Consider the following 19,625-nt stretch of genomic DNA (forward strand, 5'->3'; position numbering starts at 1 on the left):
CAGGCAGAATATTTAGGCTGTACATGGCCAATTTAAATGCTTTCAATGATGAAATTGTTTATTTTTAAAATGACATTGTAGGGTAGGTGTGAGAGGGCAGATCTAGCCAGTTTGATCATAAACAGGCAGAATATTTAGGCTGTACATGGCCAATTTAAATGCTTTCAATGATGTGATTGTTTATTTTTAAAATGACATTGTAGGGTAGGTGTGAGAGGGCAGATCTAGCCAGTTTGATCATAAACAGGCAGAATATTTAGGCTGTACATGGCCAATTTAAATGCTTTCAATGATGAAATTGTTTATTTTTAAAATGACATTGTAGGGTAGGTGTGAGAGGGCAGATCTAGCCAGTTTGATCATAAACAGGCAGAATATTTAGGCTGTACATGGCCAATTTAAATGCTTTCAATGATGAAATTGTTTATTTTTAAAATGACATTGTAGGGTAGGTGTGAGAGGGCAGATCTAGCCAGTTTGATCATAAACAGGCAGAATATTTAGGCTGTACATGGCCAATTTAAATGCTTTCAATGATGTGATTGTTTATTTTTAAAATGACATTGTAGGGTAGGTGTGAGAGGGCAGATCTAGCCAGTTTGATCATAAACAGGCAGAATATTTAGGCTGTACATGGCCAATTTAAATGCTTTCAATGATGAAATTGTTTATTTTTAAAATGACATTGTAGGGTAGGTGTGAGAGGGCAGATCTAGCCAGTTTGATCATAAACAGGCAGAATATTTAGGCTGTACATGGCCAATTTAAATGCTTTCAATGATGAAATTGTTTATTTTTAAAATGACATTGTAGGGTAGGTGTGAGAGGGCAGATCTAGCCAGTTTGATCATAAACAGGCAGAATATTTAGGCTGTACATGGCCAATTTAAATGCTTTCAATGATGTGATTGTTTATTTTTTGAATGGCATTGTAGGATAAGTGTGATAGGGTGGATCTGGTAGGTTTGAATACAAAACCCGTAGAATATTTCAACCAGATATGACTTGTTTTGATGCTAAAGGATTAAGGGTCAATTAAGGGTTGATTTATAAGATTTATCTTGGGTCTCCAATCCTATGGAAAATCCTACCCATAATTAACGGGTTAGCTAATTACTCATTAATTCTCTAATGTTTCTTTATTTTAATTCATTCATTTAAGGAAGAGTATAAGTAGTATTCCTAGCTAATTGTTTCCTTTTAATTCCGAGAGAAAGGAAGCAAACTTGATTCTTCACAGTGCTCCTAAGAGAAAGGTGTTGGGTGCATTCTACTAAATACACACACACACACACATGCACGTGTGTGAGAGAATGTGTGCAGAAATGGTTTGTTCATAGTGACCAAATGCATGTGCTGCACATTAGCTAACTCCCCCCATCACATCAACGTTGCCTGAACAAATGCATGATGTACCACACATCAGGTGTCAAAGTGATCGCAGAGCAAAGTGTGATGAAGTGTTTTGCTCAAGAACACAACACACCACTCGGTCTAAAGATTGAAACCATGATCTTGCGATCATGAATGCATCACTAACCACTAGACCATGTACCTTATAAGATAATATGTTATAATATAATGTGATATGTGTGGTGTTGAACTGGCTAAATGAGCTAAATGCTTCGTGGCATTTTGCCTGTCTTTGTGTTCTGAGTTCAAATTCTGCCAAGGTCAACTTTGGCTTTCATCCTTTCAAGGTTGATAAAATAAGTACCAGTTTAGCACTGTGGTTGATGCAATTGACTTACAACCAATCTTGAAATTACCGGCTTTGTTCTAAAATTTGAAATCAATATTATGTGATATGATAGAATATAATATATTACAATGTAATATTATGTGATGATAATATAGTGTGGATTCCCAACCATATGACTCTAGGTTCAGTCCCACTGTGTGGCTCTTTGGGCAAATGTCATCTACTATAGCCTTGGGCCGACCAAGCCTTGTGAGTAGATTTGGCAGACGGAAACTGAGATAAGCCCATTGTGTGTGTATGTGTGTCTTTGTGTCTGTGTTTGTTACCCACCATCGCTTGACAACCAGTGTTGGTGTGTTTACATCCCTGTCACTAAGCAGTTCAGTAAAAAGAGATTGGTTGAATAAGTACCAGGCTTAAAAAAAGTTATAAATAAGTACTGGAGTTGATTCATTTGACTAAAAATTCAAGGTAGTGTCCCAGCATGGCCTCAGTCTAATGGCTGAAGAGATAATATAATATAATTTAATATAATATAATATGATCTGGTGACCTGATTCAGAACGGTCAATTAATGATGTGAGATGATATAAACTTGCAAATACAAAATTATTGATGTATGTCATTGGTTTTCTGTCTTTTCCAGACATTATTCATATGAAAAAAAACTCGAACGACTCTTGTGGAAGATTAACTTCAAGGATATTGTCTTCCTGACATCTCCTGATGATGTCATGGATTTACCAAACAAGTCATCGGTAAGTTCTTTGGTATCTTACTAAAAGTGTATGGCATCTCCTTCACTGTTATATTATCAAGGGAATATAGGTGTCACCACTGAGTTATTTATTTAGCATCTGAGTTTGCAGGATGGGACAATATATCTAGATGAAGCAGAGAAAGAAATAATTACCGGTGGCTAAAATACATTTAGGATCTTTGTAATGAGATAAAAAACAAATTAAGTATGTATATCCTGGTCATGAATGTTCTTTTCTACTCTAGGCACAAGGCCTGAATTTTTTAGGGAGGGGGCCAGTCGATTAGCTCGACCCCAGTATGCAACTGGTACTTAATTTATCGACCCTGAAAGGATGAAAGGCAAAGTCGACCTCGATGGAATTTGCACTCAGAGCGTAAAAACAGACGAAATACTGCTAAGCATTTCGCCCGGCGTGCTAACGATTCTTATTTCTTTATTGCCCACAAGGGACTACACATAGAGGGGACAAATGGATTAAGTCGATTATATCGACCCCCAGTGCATAATTAGTACTTAACTAGTACTTAATTTATTGACCCCAAAAGGATGAAAAGCAAAGTCGACCTTGGTGGAATTTGAACTCAGAACGTAGCGGCAGATGAAATACCGCTGAGCATTTCGCCCGGCGTGCTAACGTTTCTGCCAGCTCACTGCCTTTCAGGTTATGAATATTGGCAATTGACTGAAAGAATACAGTCACAAATACAGTGTGTCCCAGAATTAAGAACCTATTTCAGTGAAATCGGATAATTTTTTTTTAGACTCAATTTTATTTATGTTTATCATGTTTAATATGTGTCAAAAGTGTATGAATTTTTAATTTTGTTTATAATTTTATAATTTTTATAATTTTTTCAATAATTTTCTTTTCATTCCTGTTGGATCCCACTTAGCTGTACATGACAGCTTTTTTTTTTTTTCAATTTGGCAGCATTCATTTTCTCTACTTCCATTCCCAGGGTGGAGCAATAGTTTAGCTGAACTTAAAGAACGCATTCAGTTAGCAATACAGGAGATAATTCCTGAAATACTTCAAAATGCGTTTCGCAATGCTAAGAATAGATTTGAATTTTGTAGGAATGCAGACAGAATATGTTGAAAAATTTCAATTAAGTTTTCATGTAAGATTTATAAATCTATTTGTTTTAGCACCATAAATAAATAATGAAGTATCAGGACCTGGCAGTGAACTATCTCTTCCAGCCTGTGACATTTGAGACATTTAGAGGGGTTGGGCCACTAATGGTGAGGTTCTTGTCATTGTTGGTGGCTCACCTTACTGAGGTGTCAGGTGATTCCTGTGAGGGTGCTTGGCTGTTCCAGTGCCTTAGCCTCGCAATCGACTGTGGTAATGCCGTGAGCCTGCTGGCTTGCTTCAGTAGGTTCTGTTGAACCCTGTGGTGTGTGACCAATTACTCTTTTACTCTTTTACTTGTTTCAGTCATTTGACTGTGGCCATGCTGGAGCATCGACCCCCAAGACTTATTCTTTGGAAGCCTAGTACTTATTCTATGGGTCTCTTTTGCTGAACCGCTAAGTTACGGGGATGTAAACACACCAGCATCGGTTGTCAAGCGATGTTGTGGGGACAGACACGGACACACACACATAAATATATATACATATATACAATGGGCTTCTTTCAGTTTCTGTCTACCAAATCCGCTCACAAGGCTTTGGTCGGCCCGAGGTTATAGTAGAAGACACTTGCCCAAGGTGCCACGCAGTGGGAATGAACCTGGAACCATGTGGTTGGTAAGCAAGCTACTTACCACACAGCCACTCCTACGCCTAATTGAGGCACTTGGTGCTACATTGATGTTTTTTCCTTCTTTTCTTTCTCCCCCCCCCCACCTTTTTTAAAAATTTATATAAATTATGCCATAAAATAGAAAGCAAAAAGAAAAAATTAAATGACAAACAAAATTCTGTCAGTTTTTTAAAAAATTTGCCTGACTTCATTGAAATAGTTTATTTGGGGACACTCTGTATAAATGGCTGAAATAAGGTTCCTTCAAAGGATCTAATGGATAGCAATATTCGAGGTGTGTAGCATGGAGTCTCTCCATGTCAAGCCACTACTTCTCCACAATGAAGGGTCACTAAGAATATGTGATTAGAATACCACAGGAAAAAATTGTGAAATGGATTCTACAAGCTGAGCCAACCAGTAGGAGAACAAGAAGCAGACCAAGAATGAGATGGTTGGATAATATCCATAGACCCAGTTGGTCATGTTCAAGAATCCATCCAGAGAGTCTAATAATGGTTGCTTCTGATAGAACCTTATAGAGAAGTATGTACTTAAGGACTCTACCTTGGTTTAGTCCTTCAGCTCATAAGATCCTGTTGGACTGTCCAACTCACACCAGCATTGAAAACAGATGTTAAATGATAATGATGATATGTTTGTAAATATAACCCAATTGTTATTGACGTAAGTGTTTCACAGGCTCCAGTCTATAGCCATATTGATGTACCATTTATTTTGCAGTTGAAAAAATCTATGACTCGCTGGAGCTTCTTGCAGCCAAACCCAAGCTCTGGTGCAACCCCTTCAAATGCCAAACCATTCTACAAAAGTCAGCAGGTATCAGTGAAATTCATTGGGAAGAAAAGTGTTGAGCTGACTCGTGCAATGAAGAGACGTATGCAACTGTTGAAAGAGATGCAACATGAAAATATCAACAGATTTATAGGGGCCTGTGTTGACCCACCAAACTGTTGCATTGTGCGACAATACTGTGCCAGGAATTTGGGGGTTTGTCATCTCTTTGGCTTCTTTCTTTCTTTCTCCGTTTTTACTTTTAGCCCTAGGTCAAACTTAATTTAGAAAATCTCTGATCACAAGCATTCCAATAATGAGTCACTTATCCTGATTCCTTAAGAGTACTTGAGATGACTACATCCAATGTGTTGTTTATTAAGTTGATGAGGTTCATTTGTTGTCTTTTAACTAATGACAAGACAATCCAACTATGACCATAGTTACCATCTCTTCTTCTGCAATAGTGTAACTCTAGACAACATTGTCCAATATGTCCTTTTAAAAAAACGACGATTTTACCTAGTCTCCATCTCTACAGTCATCACCCACTCTTCCCTATTCCCTACCAACTCATCATCAACCACCCTTTTCCACTATTTCCTACATTCACTCCCACCCTACCCCATCTCTACAGTCATCACCTACTCTTCCCTATTTTCCCTCTAACTCATCATCAACCACCCTTTTCCACTATTCCCTACATTCACTCTCACCCTTACCCCATCTCTACAGTCATCACCTACTCTTCCCTATTTTCCCTCTAACTCATTTATCCCCCTTACCCTATCTCTGCAGACATCGCCTACTCTTCCCTAATTTGTCTTGCTTTCACAATTATCATCAACTACCTCTCTACCCTTGTCAATATTCACTATATTTACCTCAGAAGCTAGAATGTGTCTGTCAGTGATGAAATACCAGTCTGTTAAATGGCCTTTTCTGGATGCAATCCTGGATACAAGTGTGTGTAGCAGCAGCACTGTTCAAGGGTGCTCTTCACTGAGAGTCTGAGGTGGCTGGTACATTCACTTTAAAAAAATTAGAGTGCTCAGAGCGAGCTCTGCTGGCTTGCATATAAAAAGCACGGAATGATGGTCCCAGATGTGAGTGTAATACTCCATTGTGGGTCTCACTTGAAACTCGCAGAGAGTCAGCTACTGTTAGAGTCTGAAATACCTTCTAGCCTTTCTGTGGTGTTGAAGCTTCCTACAGTCTTACTTTCTAATTTAACAACCATGTTGGAAACCTGTATTTTTTTCTTTTGCTATCTTGCAGGAATTGTTACACAACAAAGATATCCGTCTCGACAATATGTTTATATCTTCATTAGTAGCAGACTTAATTAAGGTAAGAGCTGACAAAGAATTCTGGCAATTCTTCTGTCATTTTGACTGAAAGCTGAGGAACATTTTTACATTTTTAAAAATACTAATTCTTAGCATTCAGATTTCTCTGTCAAATGTAAAGCTTATTTATCCACACTGTTTTGAATTAACCATGCACTATATTGTAGCTTTGAGATTTTGATGATGTTATTGTATATTCTTAGAATGATGCTGTAGGGCAGGTATGAGACACCAGATCTAGCCACTTTGAACATAAAACTGGTAGAATATTTGGGTTAGATATAGATGGTTTAAATGCTAAAAGGTTAAAGTACTGGAAGACATTAGTTGTAATGTGTAAACTATTGAGGTTTTTTTCTATTTTTTAAAAATTTATGTTATGTCAGAGACTTTGTGAATGTTAGAATCATTGATTATAGGGTTTTCAATGGTTCAATTATTGGTTTACAAGATTTTCACCTTTTTATAAAGGTTTCTTTCAAAGACTTTTCAGGAAGGGTTTGTAAAAGGTTGATAGTTGCAATAGAGATATTAGTCTCTCTCTATCACCTTTCAACATAATTATATCTGAAGAAACAGTAGAACAATTAACAACATAATAAAAATAAATTTTATTTTTGATGATGTTTGGTTTTACAAATCCTGTGTCATTCAGCTTAGCAGCCACTGATTAACTTGTAATTGGTATTGGAAGGTTAAGAGCTTCCTTGATGCATGCCAGAGGAGCAAGTAGCTATCACATCGATGGCATCTTGGTGAAGAGTGCTTTGTTGAGGAGCAAGGTGTTGTCACGTCGAAGGCATCACGCTCAAGAGGGTTATAAAATGAAAGTAACTCTTTAAGTACTAGTTTTACTACGCATGCGCGCTCGAGGGGCTTCCGGAAAGGCAAGTCCCTTGCGCATGTGCAGATAGTACTTCCTCAATGGCGGCTATAATTTCGCACCACTACAGGTTGAATAGTCCTCAAAATTTAGCTTCAACATAATTGTTTGTCTGTCTGTCTATCTGTCTGTCTATGTATCTGTCTATGTATTTATTTATCTATCAATCTCGGTCTGTCTGTCTGTCTGTTTGTTTATCTCTCTATCTGCCTCTGTCTATCTATCAGTCTGTCTGTTTATCTATTTATTGGTCTGTCTGTTTATCTGTCTATCCTCTGCCTGTCTATCACCTATCTGTTTGTCTGTCTGTCATCTGTCTGTCTGTCTATCTATCTATCTTTCAGAGTGTCTGTCTGTCTGCCTCAGTAGTATCAATATTGATTATGTCTCCTATAAACAAAATGCTCAGAACCAAAAGTTTGAACCAAAAGCATGGGATAAAATACCTCAGAGGTTGAGGGAGATTTGGCTGTTATTTCTAGAAAGATTGATTGCATCATCTCTTTCTCTTTCTCCTAATTAATCCCAATTAATCTTTCAGGGGATGTTGTACATCCACGACAGTGACATCATCTGCCATGGTAACCTAAAACCAAGCAACTGCCTTGTTGATGCCAGATGGGTCCTGCAGATAACTGACTTTGGTGTGAATACATTGGGAGAAGCTGAGGAGTGTTGCCTTGAATCTATGGAAGATGAGAAGTATTATAATCGTAAATACTAATAACCTTATTGTCAATTATTACTATTATTATGGTGGTGAGCCGGTAGAATCATTAACACACTAGACGAAATGCTTAGCAGTATTTTGCTCATTGCCATGTTCTGAGCTCAAATTCTGCTGAGGTCGACTTTGCCTTTCATCCTTTCGGGGTCAATTAAATAGGGACCAGTGAAGCACTGGGGTTGATGTAATTGACTTTTTCCCTTCCCCAAAATGGATGCCCTTGTGGAAAAATTTGAAACCATTATTATCATTATTATTATTATTTTTGTTGTTGTTGTTGTTATTATATTTCGTCCGTCACTACATTCTAAGTTCAAATTTCGCTGAGGTTGACTTTGCCTTTCATCCTTTCGGGGTCGATAAATCAAATACCATTGAAATACTGGGGTCGATGTAATTGACTACTCCCCTCACCCCCCAAATTTCAGGCCTTGTCTCTATAGTAGAAAGGATTATTCTTACTATTATTATTATTATTATTGTTATTATTGTTATTATTAAGGAAGTGAGCTGGCAAAATTGTTAGCATGCTGGACAAAATGCTCAGCAGTTTTTCATCCATCTTTATGTTCTGTGTTCAAATTCCACCAAGGTTGACTTTGCCTTTCATCCTTACAGGGGCAATAAATTAAATACCAGTGAAGTCCTGAGGTCGATGTAATTGACTTGACTCCTCCCCCCCAATTTTCAGGCCTTGTCCCTCATCCTTCCATTATTCCATTACTCCTGCTCATCATCAGAGATGCACATTTTGTCAGCCACTAAACAACATAGTCAAGGGATTAAGGTCAAACAACTGACAAGCAAATCTGAGATATTGAGCAGAATATTTTACTACAACAATATTTCTAATTCAGAAAATTTCAACCTTTTTCCTAATATGTTGCTAAGGGTCTTGAATGTTCTGCAGACATCTTTAATCACAAATGTCCAGTTGGTAAAAATAAGATGGAATTAAAATTTTAGTGAGAATGTGTTTGTAATATGAAAATTTTGTCTTTCCATGTTTTTAACCGATAAAGGTTTGCTATATACGGCACCAGAACTACTGAGAAGTGCTTGCCGAAACCTCAATGGTACTCAAAAAGGGGACAGTTACTCCTTTGCATTAATATTATATGAGATTCATACACGCCATGGGCCATGGGAGTCAACAAACTTGTCCAAGTGTGGTAAGTCTTACTCAAAAATCAAATTTCTCTTCCATTTCAAAACTATTTTCTTGCAATTTTCTTCTGTTGAGATGAAATATGCAGCAATGACACAAAAAGGGTATGTTCTCAAATACCCTATGCACCCTATATATATATATATATATCACATCACATCACACCAATACCCTCACATCACACCACGCCCACACTACAACTGACCAACTCCTTTCTCCCCTCCCCATTTTCACACTACATACGTCAAGATCACCAGCATTCTATCTCCCACACACACAGTCCCTCGTTCTTTGATCACCGTTTGTTATCTCCCCCTTTTCTTAGCTCTCCTGAAAAAAGAATTTCTAACTTCCGGTCAGCCATTATTAGCCATTATTATGATTGACTGTTGACTGAACACTATTCAATTTTTTTTCTCCGTGTTTTTCTCCTTGTCTCCGTATTCTTTCTGTTGAAGAGCGTAGCTCGAAACGTCAAAGACTTTCCATATTCCCGAGCGTCATACTAATACATCCTTTTGTTATTTACACCACCTGTCCTCGTCTGTTGTTGTTTTTTCGTACATTCTCCCATATATATATATATATATGTATATATATATATATATATATATATATATATATATATATATATATGAGTGGATGCTGACAGGAAGATCGATTAATTATGATTTTATTCAAATATTCTCCTTCTCAGGTTCACACTTATTACTGTGACCCTTCAGATTTTCTAAGCCCTGAAAAAGAACTCAGAAGGTTGGGCCTCCAGCCAAGCCTTTTGCGAGACCCTAAAAGCCAGGAACTTTTCAGAACCCCCTCGTATGTATGTATGTATGTATGTATGTGTGTATGTATGTATACTTTCAAAATTGATTGAAATGAAGGCAGTGTATTTCAAAAGAAATATGGTAGCAGAAGGGGTTCAATACTGTCTGACTCTATCAGTCTATGAGTCTGACTCTATCAGTCTCATTTGAGACTGACTCTGGTTCTGTGATACAAACTTCTTGTTTTACCCATTTTCATACCAACCTGCCTGAGAATGTCCCTTGTTCTGTGATACAAATTTCCCCTTTTTAAAGGGATCTAAATTAAAACCTTCTATCAAAATTTCATGTTAATTTATGTCTCTAACACCAACTTAATAACGACAAAATTATTTTATTAAATTTTTCAATATTTTCATCATTAATTGAAATAAAGAAAGTGTGTTTGAATGCAAATATGGTAACAAAAGGGTTAATCATCATCATCATCGTTTAATGACCTCTTTCCATGCTGGCATGGGTTGAATGGTTTGACAGGAGTTGGCCAGGCAAAAGACTACACCAGGATTTTGTGTCTGCTTTGGCATGGTTTTTTATGGCTGGATACCCTTCATAACACCACCCACCCACCCATCCGAGTGGACTGAATGCTTTTTAAGTGGCACCAGTACAGCTGAGGTAAATTTTGGCATGGTTTTTACCCTGGATGCACTTCCAAATCTTCACAGATCTAGATTAAAACTTGCCATAAAAATTTCATGTTATGTTCCCAACACCAGTTTAATAATAATGACCAAATTATTTTACAGAATTTATCATTATTTACAAAATTAATTGAAACAAGAACAGTGTATTTTGATAAAAATATGATAATAAAAGGGTTGCTTCTGCCACCCAGTAACACCTTTTTTCGTATATTTTCAAAGAACTAATAAAGCAACTGCAGCATCACAAAATGGGACAGGCACCACTGCGTCCAAACACACAAGGATTATCAATGGATGAGAATGTTGTTAGATGTATGGAAGACTGCTGGCGAGAAAATCCAGAGGAGAGGTTAGAATTCAGATCCATAAAGTTCCGATTAAAGCTGTTTGTCCAAGATCAGTGAGTATAATTAATTGTTCCTTCCTCTACCAATTCCATTCTTCCATTTATTCAATGTTTGCACTGATATCACGAAGTTTACATTTTGCTGAACCGCAACCAATGATCAGTGTCAAGTACATTCTTTCTCACTTCCCCACTTTCTCTTCCCATCTAGTCTAAGATATGTCATATCTTTCTGGCGATAGCATTCATCTGGTCTAAGGTGTGTCATATGTTTCTAGCAACAGGATTCTATGCATTCATCTGGTTTAAGATGTGTGTTGGCACTCCGTCGCTTACGATGTCAAGGGTTCCTGTTGATCCGATCAACGGAACAGCCTGCTCGTGAAATTAACGTGCAAGTGGCTGAGCACTCCACAGACACGTGTACCGTTAACATAGTTCTCAGGGAGACTCAGCGTGACACAGTGTGACAAGGCTGACCCTTTGAATTACAGGCACAACAGAAACAGGAAGTAAGAGTGAGAGAAAGTTGTGGTGAAAGATTACAACAGGGTTCGCCACCATCCCCTGCCGGAGCTTCGTGGAGCTTTAGGTGTTTTTGCTCACTAAACACTCACAATGCCCAGTCTGGGAATCGAAACCGCGATCCTATGACCGCGAGTCCGCTGCCCTAACCACTGGGCCATTGCACCTCCACGGTTTAAGATGAAACATATATTATCAATCATAGCATCCATCTATCTAAGATACATCTTGTTACCAATGATGGTATAAGATGTATCATGCATTTCCTGTGACAGCGTTCATCTGATCTAAGACACATCATATGTTACAAATGATAGCGTTCGTGTGGTCTATGACACATCATAAATCAATTTTTTTGTTATTTCTAGGAAGCCCAACATTTATGACCATATAATGGGATTGATGGAGAAACATGCAGAGAATCTGGAGATTCTGGTGGCTCACAGAACAATTGAATTGGAAGAAGAGAAGAAGAGAAGTGAAAATCTATTGATGAGGATGTTACCTCGGTAAGATATTTATACACGTCAAAGTCTGATGGCGTCATGGCAACCCTGTCTTTGTAAACTTTATTTCTACTATAGACTGAATTAACTCTTTAGCATTCAGATTAGTTTATCAAATGTAATGCTTATTTATTAACATTTAAAAAAATTAATCTTGAACTATGTTGTAGCTTCAAGATTTTGAAGATGTGATTGTTTATTTTTAGACTGACATAATTGGGTAGGTGTGAGAAGCTGGATCTGGCCAGTTTGAACATAAAACTGATAGAATATTTGGGCTGGATATGGCTGGTTTAAATGTTAAAGGGTTAAATTGTTCTCTGCAAGTTTTTTATTTTATTTCAAACAAATGCTGATGAGAATAATAATAATAATAATAATAATAATAATAATAATAATAATAATAATCTTTTCCAATTTTGAATTTGTATGCAGAGCGTAAAGAGCAGGAAACGTACAGTAATGTCCCACTTTTTCACTCTCCATGTTTGTAGGTCAGTTGCTGAAAGTTTGAAGATTGGAAGTCCAGTAATACCAGAGCAGTATCAGAGTGTAACAATATACTTTAGCGATATCGCAGGATTCACCTCACTCTCTGCCCTCAGTACACCATTACAGGTTATTACATACTCCTTGTTTCCACTCTTTTAACTCTTGTCTGTCTACATCAGTGGTTCTCAACCAGGGTCCATGTGGCCCTTGAGGGTCCATATGGCCCTTTTTAGAGTCCATATGGCCCTTCAGGGTCCATTAAAGATTTTGTTGTTTAAATTTGTGTGCGGTAAATTGGTTATACTTCCACAATACAAAAAATATTTCAATTTTTAAAAATAATTCCAAATGATATCTAATTATACATCGAATGGCTCTGGAGGTCCAGTAAAAAAAAAATAGGAATCAAAGAGGTCCAATGTGAAATAAATTGGTTATTCTTCTACAAAACACAAAATATTTTAACAATTTTTTTAATCACTTCTCAAAAATATTTAATCATAAAATTACAGAAAGATTATTTTATATACATCAAATGGCTACGGAGGTCCAATGGAGCAAAATAGGTATCAAAGAAGATCACAGGTAAAATTGGTTGAGAAATGCTGGTTTACTTACTGTTGTCCTTTTTCTTTTCCAAAAGGAAACTGAGTGAATCTTGTTGGTTTTGTGTTCTACTTGTAGGTTGTCGATCTACTCAATGACCTTTATACGTGCTTCGACAGCATCATAGGTGACTACTCAGTGTACAAAGTGGAAACCATTGGCGATGCTTACATGGTGGTCAGTGGCCTTCCTGAACGCAATGGGGACATGCATGCGGGGGAAATAGCTTCCATGTCAATCCATCTGCTGAGCGCCATCAAACATTTCAAAATACGGCACCGACCACACGAGAGGATAAAGTTAAGAATTGGCATCCATTCAGGTTAGTATATATTTCAGGAAATAACTGGTCACTAAAAGTCAAGGACTGTGTAGGCAGATGACTGTGTAGAGCAGTAAAGGTTTTCTATAGCATGGCAATCACCTGCCATGAATCATTGGGTACTGGGACGTAATTAAAGAATACATTTTAATATTTTATTTCTACTTTATTGCCTACAGCAGTCTGTAGAGTATTCTTGCATTATATATGTATTATGTATGTAATATATATGAATCCCATATGCAATATATGTGTGTGTGTGTACTGTGTATGTATTACATACTGAGACCCCCTTCGATCATGACTGACCATGGGATTGCACCTAGAAAGTTACCCTCCCAGGCATAAGTCCGGGCAAGGTTGTTTATGGAAGGCCAGCAGTCGCTCATGCATACCAGCCTCCTCTCTCCGCGCCACCGATGTTATCCAAGGGAAAGGTAAAGGGGCCGATACAGCTTGGCACCTGTGACATCACAACTCATTTCTACAACTGAGTGAACTGGAGCAACGTGAAATAAAGTGTCTTGCTCAAGAACACAACATGTAGCCCGGTCTGGGATTCAAACTCACAACCTCACAATCGTAAGCTCGACGCTCTAACCACTGAGCCATGCGCCTTCACAAATACATATACAATATATATACACCCTTTTACCCTTTACTCTTTATATATACATATATATTACATATGTAATATATATATGCATGTAATGTATATATATTACATATGCAATATATATCTTTTATCATTTACTTATTTCAGTCATTTGACTGCGGCCATGCAGGGGCACTGTCTTGAAGAATTTTATTCCAATGAATCAACCTTGGACTTATTTTTTTCTTAAGCCTGGTACTTAATCTATTGATCTCTTCTGCTAAACTGCTAATTTACAGGGGATGTAAACACACCAACACTGGTTGTCAAGTGATGGTGGGCAACAAACACAGACACAAAGACACACACACACACACACACACATACACAGATATATATGTATGTGTGTGTGTGTGTGTGTGTATATATATATATATATATATATATATATATATATATATATATATATATTTTATTATATGTATTTATTTTCTCCTAATTAATAAATAACACGAACAAAATAAATTGGTTAATAGATACCAGGGTAGCAAAGATCACAAAATGACTGTGGTGTAACTCCTGTTTATGAGGTAGAAACTCCTTGTTATTTTGGGTACTTAAGTATATATAAATTTAGAGAATGGAGTAAAACGCATATGTTGGAAATAAAAGTATGCAGTTAACATATGCTTTTTACTCCATTCTCTAAATTTATATATATATATATATATATATATGATTCAGTATGGTATTTAATACCACTTGCTAAATCAGAACCAAAGCTCTAAAACCACCAGAAATTCACTATAAAGATACACACAAGCAATGCAATGAACATGAGAAGTAGGCTTACCTTTGCATTGAATACATCAGCAAGTAATGTATATTTCAATACCAACTGATTTCACCCTCATACTCTGGGATCTTCAGTTGAAAATAACATTTTAACATCTAATTCTAAAATATTCATTACATTAGCAAGTGGTATTATATACTCTACTGTATCTAAATTTAGCTTATATTGTGCCTGTAATGGTGTGAACTTGCTAGCCACCCTATTATTACCTTATTAATATCAATAATAATGGTAATAATGCATCTTTATTTAAAATTTATACACACACACATACGCACATACACACACACACACAATATATATATATATATATATATATATATATATTTATAATATTATATATATATATATATATTTATAATTAATTTTATTAATTTTATTACTAATTGATGATTCCCTGCCCTGCATATCTATATATATATATATATACTTTATCTATAAGGCTCAATTTAATTTTTTATAAATTGATTTTAATTGAGTTTTTTACCTGTAATTTTGGATTTTGTCCCTAATAATATTATTATTATATATATATATATATATATATATATATATATATATACACACACACACAACAGACTTCTTTCAGTTTCTGTCTACCGAATCCACTTACAAGGCTTTGGTCAGTCCAAGAAGACACTTGCCTAAGGTGCCACATAGTAGGACTGAACCCGGAACCATATGGTTAAGAAGCAAATTTCTTACCACACGGCCATGCTGACACCTATATATGTAATGTATATGCATTATATACCATAGACTTTACTGTGCTTTGTTGTGAATATGATCCCCTGGTCCATGGAAAATTGTCTAGAATGAAACCAGTCTGTGGAGCAAAGAATGTCGGAGACTGCTGTTGTATAGGACTGTATAGGCTATGTATAAGGCAGCAGTGGAATGTATAGGAGGAGAAACTCCATCGGTTATGACGAAGAGGCTCCCAGTTGACCCGATCAATGGAACAGCTTGCTTGTGAAATTAACATGCAAGTGACTGAGCAATCCACAGACACGTGTACCCCTAACGTAGTTCTCAGAGAGACTCAGGGTGACACATAGTGTGACAAGGCCAGCCCTTTGAAATACAGGTACAACTTATTTTTGTCAGCTGAGTGGACTGGAGCAACGTGAAATAAAGTGTCTTGCTCAAGGAAACAACGCGTCGCCGGGAATTGAGCTCACGACCTTATGATCGTGAGCCGAATGCCCTAACCACTAAGCCACGTGCTTGTATAAGATTGTATTGGCTATATGACTATGTAGAGCAGTATATGACAGCATAGGACGATATATTTGTACAGGGCAGGACAGGCTCTCTATAGGGTCATATGAGACATCATAGGGTATTCACTAGCTATCTCACTTCATTGCTATTTGGTCTGCTATCTGTTCCCATTGGAGTTCACAGGTGCTCAGTCTCAGGTGAGTTCTAAAGGAAAAAAACAACTACAATCAAAGACATTCCAACTGTGACTGTTACATCTTTATTTCAAGCAGAGCATCTCAGGACTGTTTTATTCAACGTACCTTTTTGTTTTTTAAAGATGCAGAGGGTTCCATGCTGTCCATCTCCAATGATAGACAGACAGACAGACAGACAGGTAGGTAGATAGATAGACAGGTAGATAGATAGATAGACAGGCAGGCAGATAAATGCATATGCATATTTACTCTTTTACTCTTTTACTTGTTTCAGTCATTTGACCGTGGTCATGCTGGAGCACCGTCTTTAGTCAAGCAAATCGACCCCAGGACTTATTGTTCGTAAGCCTAGTACTTATTCTATCGGTCTCTTTTGCCGAAGCACTAAGTTACAGGGACGTAAACACACCAGCATTGGTTGTCAAGCGATGTTGGGAGGGGGGACACAAACAAAGACACACAAACACACACACACACATATATATATACATATACATATACATATATACGACGGGCTTCTTTCAGTTTCCGTCTACCAAATCCACTCACAAAGCTTTGGTCGGCCCGAGGATATAGTAGAAGACACTTGCCCAAGGTGCCATGCAGTGGGACTGAACCCGGAACCATGTGGTTGGTAAGCAAGCTACTTACCACACAGCCACTCCTGCGCCTATACTTTTATCTATCTATCTATATATGTGACAGGTTTCTTTCAGTTTCTATCTACGAAATCCACTCACAAGGCTTTGGTTGGCCTGAGGCTACAGTAGAAGACACTTGTCCAAGGTGCCACACAGTGGGACTGAACCCAGAAACATGTAGTTGGGAAGGAAGCTTCTTACCACACAGCCATGCCTGCACCTAGTCTTCGAAGTTGACTGGATAGATACATACAGTTTATAGATGTTAACTGATGAGATAGCTAGACACAGTTGACTGGATGTTGACTAGATAGACACAGTCGACTAGACAGACACAGTTGACTAGACAGACACAGTTGACTAGATAGACACAGTGTTTCTGACTTGATGTATTGGATGAAATATCCAGCATATTTCTATAAATATAATGAAATCAAATCTAATATACTGATTTTTGAAATTTTGGTTCCCCTTGTCAGGTCCCTGCGTAGCAGGTGTTGTTGGTCATCGAATGCCTCGTTATTGTCTATTTGGAGACACAGTAAACACAGCTTCAAGGATGGAATCCACTGGAGTCGGTAAGTCATGTTGGTATCTTTATACAGGTATGATAAAGATATTTCAGAACCTACAGTTCCAAAGCTTTGCCTGATTCTTTTATCTTTTTATTTGTTCAGTCATTAGATTGTGGCCATGCTGGGGCACTGCCTTGAAGAATTTTTCAGTTGAATGAATCAGCCTCAATACTTATCTTTTGTTAAGCCTAGTGCTTATTCTATCAGTCTCTTTTTGTTGAACTGTTAGTTTACAGGGAGGTAAACACACAAACACCAGTTCTCAAGCAGTGGTGGAGGACAAACACAAACACAAAGAAACACACACACACACACACACACACACACAATGGGCTTCTTTCAGTTTCTGTCTACCAGATCCACTCACAAGGCTTTGGTCAGCCTGAGGCTTTAGAAGAAGGTGCTTGCTCAAGGTGAAACATAATGGGATTGAACCCAGAACTATGTGGTTGGAATCCAAGCTTCTTCCCTCACAGCCATGCCTGTGCCTAATTGCTGATTTTTCCAAATTAGAGGTGGTCACCTCTAAATTAAACATATATTAAATTTACTTAAATGATGCAGGTTTATTAAAAGCACTGGTACTGGTGTCACATAAAAAGCACTGTTGCCGGTGCCATGTAAAAACCACCCAGTACACCCTACTGGGTGGTTGGTGTTAGGAAGGGCATCCAGCTGTAGAAACCAAGCCAAAACGGACTATATAACTCAGTGCAGCCCCTAACCTTGCCTGTTCCTGTCAAGCTGTCCAACCCATGCCAGCATAGAAAACAGATGTTAAATGATGATGATGATGACGACGATGAATACTGTAGTGTACAAGGTACTGTGAAATGGGGTCAACCATTGAACAAGTCTGGTGGCTTTGGGAATTTGAAATTCTTCCTTGTAAATTAGTCTGGATTATGAGAGGCTCTTGACCGTCAGTGTCCAGAAGGTTGGTGTTGTACCTGTAGAGCATTGCTTTTGATGTTGTTGTTACTGCAAGGTCATACATACAGTTGGTTAAATGAACCTCAGCACATGACTAGTACTTTATTTTATTGACTACTACTACTGCTGCTGCTTCCAACATCACCTCCTCTGCAACCATTACCATCACCACCACCACCACCACTGCCACCGCCGCCACCACCACCGCCATTGCCACCGCCACAGCCGTCGCCGCCACCACCAGCACCACCACCACCATCTCCTCAGCAACCACCAGTACGACTATCACCACCATCGCCTCCTCTGCAACCACCACTACCACCACCATCCGCCTCCTCTGCAATTACTGCCACCACCACCACCATCACCACTAATACTACTACTATTTACTTACTTATCTGCTGCCATTTGATCAAGCGCATCACTTTTCACTTTTCAGCCTTGAAGATTCACTGTAGTGAGAAGACATTCCTCTTGTTGCAGAAATTAGGAGGATATCACTGTAAACCTCGTGGATATATTGATATCAAGGTAACACACATACACACACACTCACACACACACACACACGCATGCACCTACACAAAATATATTTCTGTTTTTGATTTCTTTTCATTTTCTACAACACACACAAGACTCAAACAAAGCAGTCACAGTAATATATTAATATTGAAACAAGACTGGGTCCCATAATTCAACCTATCCTGCACACACACACACACACACACAACCAGAAATGGCCCTGATGAAAGTAGCATTAATTTTTTTTTTTAGATCATTCATTTTTTTCTCAACTGATCAATAAACTGATTGAGTAAAGCTATCAGTCATGTACATAGTCTGATCAATAAGTATCTGGACCGTTGCTATAGTAACGAAGCTAAAGCACGCAGAGTGAAGCTGCTTGGCACAGATTGACCTTCAATTTTGCTGTGCATGCACACTAAGTCTTAACGTTCTAGCTTACTTCCGCTGTTTATAGCAGTGCTTGGAAGGAACGTGTGTAGCATGTGATCGCCGCACTGACCATGACAGAGAAAGTTGAGCAGAGAATCTGCATCAAATTTTTGCCAGAAGCTTGGCAATACCTGTTCAGAGGCCTATGCAAAGTTTTCAAAAAGTTTTCATTGTACTCAACACAATCAAGGAGATCTTGTGCAACTGAAACCTGAGTGTCTATTTGGTGAATTGAAAGC

The 19,625-nt window shown here is 37.9% G+C and overlaps 1 protein-coding gene across 1 annotated transcript in view; it reads left to right on the forward strand.

Moving 5' to 3' along the window:
* LOC106883603 (guanylate cyclase 32E) overlaps window positions 1-19,625 on the forward strand; it is a 37,958-nt gene that overhangs the window by 15,615 nt on the left and 2,718 nt on the right. Inside the window, exons 9-19 of the mRNA XM_089340086.1 lie at window positions 2,349-2,460; window positions 4,960-5,226; window positions 6,289-6,360; window positions 7,784-7,955; window positions 8,992-9,141; window positions 10,831-11,011; window positions 11,851-11,991; window positions 12,483-12,606; window positions 13,165-13,408; window positions 17,401-17,499; window positions 18,869-18,960. Of these exons, the coding sequence (XP_089196212.1) occupies window positions 2,349-2,460; window positions 4,960-5,226; window positions 6,289-6,360; window positions 7,784-7,955; window positions 8,992-9,141; window positions 10,831-11,011; window positions 11,851-11,991; window positions 12,483-12,606; window positions 13,165-13,408; window positions 17,401-17,499; window positions 18,869-18,960 (1,654 nt within the window). The remainder of the gene's footprint in view (window positions 1-2,348; window positions 2,461-4,959; window positions 5,227-6,288; window positions 6,361-7,783; window positions 7,956-8,991; window positions 9,142-10,830; window positions 11,012-11,850; window positions 11,992-12,482; window positions 12,607-13,164; window positions 13,409-17,400; window positions 17,500-18,868; window positions 18,961-19,625) is intronic.

This window comes from Octopus bimaculoides, chromosome 23 (genome assembly GCF_046866305.1).
Source record: "Octopus bimaculoides isolate indiv1 chromosome 23, ASM4686630v1, whole genome shotgun sequence".
Classification (NCBI taxonomy): domain Eukaryota; kingdom Metazoa; phylum Mollusca; class Cephalopoda; order Octopoda; family Octopodidae; genus Octopus; species Octopus bimaculoides.